Source organism: Melitaea cinxia, chromosome 17, assembly GCF_905220565.1.
Source record: "Melitaea cinxia chromosome 17, ilMelCinx1.1, whole genome shotgun sequence".
NCBI lineage: Eukaryota > Metazoa > Arthropoda > Insecta > Lepidoptera > Nymphalidae > Melitaea > Melitaea cinxia.
The window spans coordinates 9,257,245-9,267,547 of record NC_059410.1 but is presented as its reverse complement, the minus strand read 5'-3'; the positions used below and the strand labels follow the sequence as shown (position 1 = coordinate 9,267,547).

The 10,303-nt window shown below is 37.2% G+C and overlaps 1 protein-coding gene across 4 annotated transcripts; it reads left to right on the top strand.

Moving 5' to 3' along the window:
* Positions 1-2,873: 2,873 nt before the first annotated feature.
* LOC123661496 (DNA-directed RNA polymerases I, II, and III subunit RPABC1) lies at positions 2,874-8,858 on the top strand. Of its 4 annotated transcripts, none has more exons than XM_045596456.1 (7): positions 2,874-2,924; positions 3,026-3,105; positions 3,188-3,276; positions 4,835-5,013; positions 5,954-6,116; positions 6,999-7,077; positions 8,745-8,858. In XM_045596456.1, the coding sequence occupies exons 2-7, from the start codon at positions 3,049-3,051 to the stop codon at positions 8,808-8,810; spliced, it is 633 nt and encodes a 210-aa protein (XP_045452412.1). In that variant the 5' UTR covers positions 2,874-2,924; positions 3,026-3,048; the 3' UTR covers positions 8,811-8,858. The 4 variants fall into 4 exon arrangements, with proteins under 4 accessions (XP_045452412.1, XP_045452413.1, XP_045452410.1 ...); XM_045596457.1 differs by having other exon boundaries at positions 2,877-2,894; XM_045596454.1 differs by having other exon boundaries at positions 2,889-2,953.
* Positions 8,859-10,303: the final 1,445 nt, after the last annotated feature.

Sequence of the window (10,303 nt, the reverse complement as noted above, 5' to 3'; positions counted from 1 at the left end):
ACAGCGGTTGATTATATTCTTCCGTCTTTTGAATAATCTGCCGAACAGTATGGATGTGGTCTACGGTGCTGTAGCCATTTCGAAACCCAGCCTGCTCCGGTGGTTGGAATTCGTCGAATCTTCTAACGAGACAATTCGTAACAACCCTCGAAAACAGCTTATAGACGTGGCTCAGAAGTGAGATCGGTCTGTAATTCTTTAACAGAGACTTATCGCCTCTCTTAAAGAACAGCACCACCACACTCCTGGACCACGCCTCCGGCGTGGTACCTCGGTGGATGACGGCGTTAAATAGTCTTGCCAAGGCTTTCAGGACTGGTCACCCTGCGGCTTTAAGGAGTTCAGTGGTAACTCCGTCATCCCCTGGGGCCCTTCCGTTTTTAAGCTGCCCGAGCGCTGCACCAATCTCATCCTCTTCGAAGTCCGGGATACACTCCGAATAATGGCGCAACAATGGTGCCCGTGGATCTTCGGTGTCCCAAGTCGCAGGCTTGCGTGCGCTCAATGAGTACAGCTGTCCATAAAATTTCTCAACCTCTCCTCGGATCTGAGGGCGAGAGCAGACGGTTCTGCCATCCGCTGTTTTTAGCTTCGCAAGAAGGCTTCTCCCCAATGGTCTTTGGAAAACTTTGGACCCCCTATTCTGCTCAATCAGAGTAGCAATCTCTCTCGTATTTGAGCAGCGGAGGTCTCGGCGTACAAGCTTCCGTATCCTTTTGGAAAGAGCCCTCTGTTCTGGCGAAGCAGCCGGCAACTCGCGCGTCTGCCGCATCAGATCCAAGACTTCGGGAGAAAGTTTGGACTGCTTCATTGGTTTTGTTGGTGGAAAGTGCCTGCGACCCAGTGTACACACCGTCTTCACCACGTTGTCGGTTATCTCGTCCACGTCGCTAGTAGTTTCCAGCGAATCGAATCGGTTTTGGAGTTCCAACTGAAACTGCTCGGAGCCACATAGTATTTGGGACAGCGTAGGTCGGAGAGTAGATTTCATCAAGCGGGTCCGCTCCTTTCGGAGACATATATATATTCAGAGTGCCCCGTACTAGCCGGTGGTCGCTGCCGGTGTTAAACCTGTTAACCACTGAGACATCTCTGAATATATGCCTTTTATCCGCTATGATGAAATCTATCTCGTTCCTCGTCACAGTATCGGGGCTTTGCCATGTCCACCTCCTTTGGGGCTTCTTCTCAAAAAATGCGTTCATCAAGAAGAGCCCCTCCGATTCGAGGAAGTTGACAAGTGTCTGCCCCCTGTGATTCCTGTGCCCCAATCCGTGTGGTCCGATGTTCGATCCGTCGCGGCCTTGTACTCCCACTTTAGCGTTGAAGTCTCCCATAACAACGCTGTAGAAGGTCGAAGTCGTGCCATGTATGGCCCTTGTAATATCTTCATACAAGGCTTCGACTTCATCGTCAGAGTGTGCCGAGGTCGGCGCATATACCTGTATCACTTTCATGGAATACCTGTCGGTGAGCTTAAGTACAAGGTACGCTACCCGGGTCGACACACTACTAACTTCCACAACGTTGTGAGTGAGAGTCTTGTGGACCAGAAAACCGACGCCACCTTGGGAAAGCCCATCACCTTCACGGAAGTAGAACAAGTGCCCGGAGTCCAGGATCATCGTGTCCTCTCCCTCTCTTCGGACTTCAGACAACCCCAGTATGCTCCACTTAATGTGACTAAGTTCTACCTCAAGTTCGGTGAGGTGATGGTCCAACCGTAGCGTGCGTCCATCATACGTAGCCAGGAATATTTTTCTATGGCAGCCTCCCGTACCCCGGTGATTCTTGGCACCCTCTACCCCACCGTTACCATGGCCGCTGCCGTAGCCGGGAATAGTGGGGCTGCCGGGAACTGAGGGCCTTATTTTTAAGTTCGAACTCATGGGGGTTTTTGCCCATAGTCACCACGCTGGGCAGGCGGGTTGGTGACCGCAGGGCTGACTTTGTCGCACCGAAGACGCTGCTGCCCGTCCTCGGTCTGTGCATTTGAGAAGCCACTTTGTTATTTAGGTGCTTGATAACAAGTAGGTCTTATTTAACACTTCAGCGTATCGCAGTCCATGGCTGTACTCATGTGTTTTGCCTATATTCACCACGCGTGGGTTGGTGACCGCAGGGCTGGCTTTGTCGCAACAAAGACGCTGCTAGCCGTCTTCGGCCTGTGCATTTCAAAGCCAGCAGTTGGATGGTTATCCCGCCATCGGTCGGCTTTTCAAGTTCCAAGATGGTAGCGGAACTGTGTTATCCCTTAGTCGCCTCTTACGACACCCACGGGAAGAGAGGGGGTGGCTAAATTCTTTAGTGCCGTAGCCACACAGCACAGTGCATATTAGTTCAGTAGGATTAGGTAATTATATTAGCGGATTGATAAATTGATAGCCCTGCGTCTGTCGGTTCGGTGAAAAATATTATTAATTTTAAGCAATGAAAACATTGTTGCCAGCTTTTGCAACCGTATTAGTGTATAAATGTATAGACTAGAGATTGTATACTCTTTGTCTTTGGTTCATGGGCACATGGACCTTTAAGGTGGCTCCACACATGGCTATTTGTGTTTGCTGTTCAGTATTTGTTGTTTTTGACAAAATATTTGACGTACGGGCAAATAGACGATACGACCGTCTACACATGGAGCCAAATATCAAAAAATTAAACATATTTTTTGATATTGGCCTTTGATGTGCCTTGCAAAACCGACAGAAGTTCGGTAAGCCGTATTTGTTATTGGCCATATTTGCCAAATAGGTTAATACGGCAATAAATTTGGCAAATACACTCTCCACACATGGAAGTTATTTGTCAAATATGGCAAATACGCAAACACAAATAGCCATGTGTGGAGCCACGGTTATATACTCTTTGCTCTTGGACCCAACATAGACCTCACGGTATTGACTTATTGTCAATTTGTCATTTACGTTAGTGGTGTTAACTAAGTTTGGTCCTAGTTTGTAGACTTTTTGTATTTATTTTTGTCATATGCGATTATAAATAAAATACTGTAAATTAATTTTTTTAGTACGTCTACTAAAATTTTTCATAATGGATGATGATGCGGAAACTTATAAATTATGGCGTATTCGTAAAACTGTTATGCAGGTTAGTTGAGAGGTTATATTATTGCGTTTTTGTTACTTTATAAAGTATTTTTTAAATATACCATAATAATATTTTGTTACAGTTGTGCCATGACCGAGGTTATTTAGTGACTCAAGACGAGTTGGATCAAACTTTGGATCAGTTTAAAGAACAATTTGGTGATAAGCCTAGGTCAGTAAATTATATTTCTAAATGGTTATTATTGTTGATTAGCTATAAATTATTTTGGCTATAATGTACAATATAGGTAGATTTTTTTATCGGAGGTTAAATTTTTGTTATTTCTGACTCTACCTTAATTCCGGTGCTGCGGTAAGTGTACTCATGCTCCGTACTGCGACTATCAAGCGTTATTTTCGAACAAATTTACGTAAAAACGATCTTTACTGCAAGATCAAAATACGATACGAACTGACCTTTAACGACTGACAAATCGACACTTTTAAACAAAATAACGCGTCAGATATAATATTCTAATAAAATTAGTAACATTGCGTTCTAGAATATAGGTTTAGAAATTCGAAAAATACCCAAAACCGAATCGGAGCACCCCACTGTCCACGTGGTCTTAGTCTGCTCTACCCCTAGAGTGTTTTTTTTAAGCCGGAGGTGCGGAGGGAGAGCAGCCCTCGCCCGCCGTGCGAAAGCGCGCGAACGAATGTGTAGAGGAGAGGTGCCTTCGGAGACCAGCCTCCGCTGCGGAACGGAGCATGAGTAAGCGTGCTTTCGCACGCAAGGGCGGAAGGGCTGCACTTCCCGCAGCGCCGGAGCCAAGCGTTACTCTAACCTTAAAGGTGGTAGGTTAATTTTAACCTCAAAACTTCAACTATGATATCTCTGTAACAGCGGGGTTTAACAAAAATTTAGCCTCCGATAAAAAAATCTACCTATATTGTACATAATAACCGTATCTAAAAATTGTGTTTGCTAGCAAACGACAAAAAACAGACTTCAGTTGCATCGACAAGTAAACGTGGACACGTGGTTAGACAAAAAAAAATTAACAAATGCACTAGTTGCCACTACAATTTTCAAAGGTTCCCCTCGATTTCTTTGGGATGCCATCATCAGATCCTGATTTCTTTATCATGGTACCACCCTTGGGATATCTCTTTTCCAACAAAAAAAGAATCATCTAAATTGGTTCTTAAACGACAAAGTTATCTATGAATACATAAAAAAAATATACCGTTGAATTGAGTAACCTCCTCCTTTAAATCTTTTTAATCAATATTCTATGACGAAAAATGATTGAGATGAAACAACACCTCTATCTACACATATACAATAGGTATAGGTTAAGTATGATAAAATTATTGTATAATTTTAAAATGTAAAATTAAAAAGCTTACCTACATACAATTTTGTGGTTTCTGAAATTGTTCTGTTCATTATGCTTTGTTTTATTTTTTCTTCCAAACCTTGCATGTTGATATTTTGGTACAATGCAAACATATATATGTTGCCCTAGTAGGGGGTAATAATAGGGGATAATTTTGTAGATCTATTAATGTAAGATTCAAAATAAATTTTATTATTTTAAATTTCAGTTCAGCATTTAATAATATGTATTTTTGAAAGTAATGACAAAATAAATGTCAGTTATAAAAATACAGTCATAATATAAAAAGGTTATAGCTTTTTAAATATTTAGTACAAATTTTACAGTTCAAGCAATAGTAATTAATACAATTGTTTGGTGTTAACATTTTATTTTTTATAATTTCAGTGAAAAGCGACCATCTAGAAGTGATCTTATCGTGCTAGTTGCTCATAATGACGATCCCACAGACCAGATGTTTGTCTTCTTCCCTGACGAAGCCAAAATAGGAATTAAAACTATCAAAACTTACTGTACTAGGATGCAAGAAGAGAATATTCATAGAGCTATTGTTGTTGTTCAAGCAGGTATTTAAATTATAAATATTTGAGTTTTTTATAACGTGTAGGTATATTTTGCTGTAACCCTACTATATATTCTTCTACTTACATCCGGTTCGATACCTTGCCCCCAGCCTGGATGTAATATTTATATTTTAAAATAATTGAAAAAACCGCCTTCAATTACATCGACGAGTAATACAAAGTAGATCGACGAAAAAATAGTCAAGTAAATACACGTTATCAAAGATTACTCAAAAAGTACATATCAGATCTCGATAAAATTTCAATGTGACCACATGATAAACATCAGCTTTCGATAAAATTAAAATTTATCAAAATCGGTACACCTAGTAAAAAGTTATTGTGGATTTTCGAGGGTTTCCCTCGATTTCTCTAAGATCCCATCATCAGATCCTGGTTTCCTTATCATGGTACCAAACTAGGGATATCCTCTTTCCAACAAAAAAAGAATTATCAAAATCGGTACATCCAGTAGAAAGTTATGTGGTATAACACAATGTAGGTCGACGAGAAAAGCGTCAAGTAAAAACGCATTATTAGATATAGCTCAAAAAGTAGTTGTTAGATCTCAAATAAATTTAAATGGGACCAAATGACGCACACCACCTTTCGATCAAAAGAAAATTTGTCGAAATCGCTCCATCCAGTCAAAAGCTCTGATGTAACAAACATAAAAAAAAATACAGTCGAATTGAGAACATCCTCCTGTTTTGGAAGTCGGTTAAAAAAATTGCTATCTAATAGCTGAGTGTTACTTAAAACACTAGCATTAAGTTGCCTTACTACTTACTACCTTAGGAACAGACAACTATGTATGTAAGACATGTTGTTACTCAAGAAAAAATTCAATTTTAAAATATAATTATGTTAATAATTTAAAAAAAATAAATAAATGCCTCTGAATACTTTTTTAAGAAAAAAACTTATTTTCTCTGTTTTTTAGGTATGACACCCTCTGCAAAACAGTCCTTAGTGGACATGGCGCCAAAATATATTCTAGAACAATTTCTCGAATCGGAACTCTTGATTAATATAACTGAACACGAATTAGTACCAGAGCACATTGTATTGACACCCGATGAGAAACAAGAATTACTGGCAAGATAGTGAGTATCTATTACAAGATTATACTGTTAATAATAAAACACAGTTTTTTTTTAAAAGAGCTACTGTGGATTTTTTGGCAGTTCTGCTCTGTAGAATCTACATTCTAAATCAGTGGTAGTTTCACTTTTAAAATAAATTAATTAATTAGTACAAATATGACTTTGATTGCAAATTTAATGATTAACATATTGTTTTCTAATGTTTACGCGAATTTTACTCATTTAATGAAACAACTTTTTTCGGATTTTATCGCGGTTTATTATTATCTTTTGATTCCCGACGTTTCGGATACTTTACAGCAACCAGCAGTCCCCCCGTGACCATGGTTGCTGTAAAGTATCCGAAACGTCGGGAATCAAAAGATAATAATAAACCGCGATAAAATCCGAAAAAAGTTGTTTCATTTAATGATTAAATTTAATGATTTGAGAGTGTTTTTTATAAACGTAGGAAAAATTAGTTAACGAGACTGACATTTCGATTAATATAAAATCCCCAAAAAAACAATAAAATAAAGATTGTCTTTTTATTAATTGAATTCTTGTTTTTTTTTTGTTATTCAATATGCATGATGGTTAAGCTTTAAAAGTATTTGTACGGAACTGTTTGTACACGTGCAATATTATAGGAGGAGTTAAGGTGCGAAATGACTTTACTCCACGAGTGCTGTTTTTACACTGATTTATTTATGTTAATATACGTTAAATACATGATGAATGTGTAAAAATATATATTGAAACAAATTGAATATACAGAGTATGTATGTACTCTGTACATACTGCCCATTTACAGAGTAAATTCGTGTTATAACATCAGACTCAATTTATTAATTTCTTTTTTCAAATGTAATGCAATAAATAGGAACATATTTTTTTTTACAGTAAATTAAAGGAAAATATGTTGATGAGAATACAGGCAGGAGATCCAGTTGCAAGATATTTCGGTCTTAAGAGAGGACAGGTCAGTAAACCATTACAACCTGTACTTTTTATGCATAATATTATAAAGCATAATTATTATATTTCTAGAGAATCACTATTCGATAAAAAAAAGTGTAAGTACTGATTAAGGATCATAATTTGATGTTATTATAGTCTTTACTATAGATGTGCCGAGTCGCTATTTAGTGGACTCGAGCCAAGTCGTCGGCTTATACAGTGTTCGAATGGTGACTCGAGTCCGCAATTCTAACCTAGTACTAGAATACCTAATCTGAGACGCAAGTAAAAAAAAAAAACAAGATCAGAGTAGCCTGCACAGCGACCAGTAGTACCCTGGACGACGAATGTTTTTAAATCGGACTCGAATTCTTTGATCGAATCGTTTCAGATTCGAATCCTTGGGTACTCGAGTATACGAGACCAAAGTGGGAATCGATTCTGACTTGTGTCAAACCGTACACTGTACATCTCTAGCCTTTACCTTAATCTATATAATAGTAAGAGTATAATAGGAGAGTCAGAAGTTTTATTCTCACAAAAAACTAAATAAATTAAGTCATATATTATTATATGACATGGTTGTAAAAATTTCATTTTTCTGTTAAACTGTCAAACAGTGTCTTATGAAAACTTAGTTTAACATTTGGACCCCACCGTAATAGCTAATGAAGATATTGTTGTCTGGGTACCCTGTGTGTGTATTGTGGTGTATGTTGCTTCCTGTCACATTTCAGTAATAAATAATTGAGTGTATTTTTGATTTGTCATATATCCAAGAGATCTCACTATCACAATTACTCCCCTACATTGACATCTATATAGTTAAGATACTTATCTACTTACCTTACTAAGTTCTAACTTCAACTCGAATTTGATGGAATAGAACAAAATGTCAATAATAATAAAGGTCCTAAATTAGTAATAAAGGAATAAAGTTATGATGAGTACTGACTGAAATGGATTATTTCATGGAGATGTATAAAAATTAACATTAAATATGATTTATTGTTTTATAAACTTTTATATTTTTATTAAAATATATGTCGGATATTAAAGAAGAAGGAGAAGGTATACTTTTCGGCTTGAAGGTATATTTCTCTTTCTCATCGTCTCAGAGTACTCAGTTTACTGTGGGCTTCAGTGGGTAATGTTGACTCAACAAATAGACACAATTCAATGATATCACCAAATTATTATAACACAGGATTCACTTAACAGAAAGATAACGCAGCACGGAAGGTGAGATAGTTATTAGTTAAGGGGGCGAAGACTAACTTCTTAGTATTCGATGGTTTCACGGTTCACCGTGCGGGTGCCGAATCCATCGTGTGGTAGATGGAGTAACTCAGAGCAGTGCCTAGGACTTGCGACCCAGGTGTAGGTTTAAGGAGGCCCCCTTTGAGATGCGCATCAACGCTCACCTTCATATATAACATCTATACAAATAAAATTGGAGTGTATTTGTAATATTAAAATAACCGCTTATTACTAAATGTATATGTATGCGTACATGGTACATATACTAAAATAACAAATTTTACAATTGTTGTCTTTCTGTAGTAAGGAGTAACTTAGGCTACTTTTAATTTACAGATTTATTTATTTTATAACTGCAAACTGAATACTAACTTTTTTGTTAAATTTCACAGGCACAACTAGTTTAATAAAAGAACATTTTTGTTTCAGGTCGTAAAAATTATTCGATCCTCAGAAACTGCAGGCAGATATATTTCTTATAGATTAGTTTGTTAAGTTTAAGGTTATTATAAATTTAAAATAAATTTTCCATTTATGTAATAATGTTTTTGTTTTATTACGTCCCTACATTTTTTGGTTTTTTTTTTGTCACTTAAATTATTTTTATAGGTAGTAAACAGAAATAAATATTAATTGTATTTGCTCACAAACGAAAGAAAAACCGACTTCAAATACATCGACAAGTACAACAACATAAGTAGATGAAAAATAGTCAAGTAAATATGCGTTACAACAGATTACTCAAAAAGTTGTCATCAGATCTCGAGCGAATTTAAATGGGACCATAAGACAAGCACCAGCTTTCTATTAGTAGTGGATAATACAGCTCACTACGTTATAGTAGATGTGGCCATGTAACATTTGATCGATATTCACCAAAGTAGTTTTACTGGATTCCGATAGATGGTGTTGCGACAAAGTCTCGTCAACGTCTCATAAATACGCCTCATCAAAGATTACTCCCAAAAGCACTCATCATATTTCGATCATATTTAAATGGGACCACCTAACAAGCTTTTGATTTATAAAAGAAACATCAAAATCGGTGCATCCAGTAAAAAGTTATGAGGTATTATATAATACCACGAAGGGTGATGAAAAAACGGTCAAGTAAATACGCGTAATCAAAGATCAATCAAAAATAGATCTAAAAAGTAGATCAGATCTCGATCAAATTTAATTGAGGCTACATGACAAGCATTAGCTTTCGATTAAAGTAAGAATCGTCAAAATCAGTAAACCCAGTGAAAAGTTATGCGGTATAGTACAACGTAGGTTGGCGAAAAATGTTCTAGTAAATATGTACGCATTATTAGATATATCTCGAAAATTACTTGTCAGATCTCAATTAAATTTAAATGGAACCACATGACACACAACACCTTTCTATAAAAAAAAATCATCAAAATCGGTCCATCCAGTCAAAATTTCTGAGATAACATACATAAAAAACACAATCAGATTGAGAACCTCCACCCTTTTTCGGACCGGAATCACCGGAAGTCGGTTAAAAAAGAATAGAAGACATCATTTTATGCAAGGTTTGTAAAGCTTCATTATGTAAAGCTTTATCATTAAAAGCTTTGCATAGCTTAGATCAATGAGATTTGCTGTTATAAAACTAAAAGTTAGCAAAGAAGTTGTTAGTAAATATTGGAGACTAGCTGTGCCTCCGACTTGAGCACCAAGGACCACGGGGAGAGAGGGGATGGCTATATTCCTTACTGCCGTAACCACACAGCATCTCTTACTGACCGTGTCGGTGCTCTAGCCAATTAAGCTATGGAACGATGTACTCGCTAGATCGAAATTTTTGATATGATGATTTTACATTCGGCCTAAGCGACCGCGTCGCCGTCTATAGTGAGTTCTTTACAGAAACCCGTAACTATTCAAAGTTTCATATTACAATGAAAATCTTTGACAGCAGACGACATTGTGCTATTTTTAATTTGTATGATTTTATTTTCGTGTTACCCACACATTAG

Bases quoted from the DNA above. Each gene is read 5' to 3' on its own strand.
- LOC123661496 (XM_045596456.1), top strand. From the start codon at position 3,049: ATGGATGATGATGCGGAAACTTATAAATTATGGCGTATTCGTAAAACT. The intron at 3,106-3,187 runs GTTAGTTGAGAG...ATTTTGTTACAG, and splicing joins TTCGTAAAACTGTTATGCAG to TTGTGCCATGACCGAGGTTA. The intron at 5,014-5,953 runs GTATTTAAATTA...TCTGTTTTTTAG, and splicing joins TATTGTTGTTGTTCAAGCAG to GTATGACACCCTCTGCAAAA.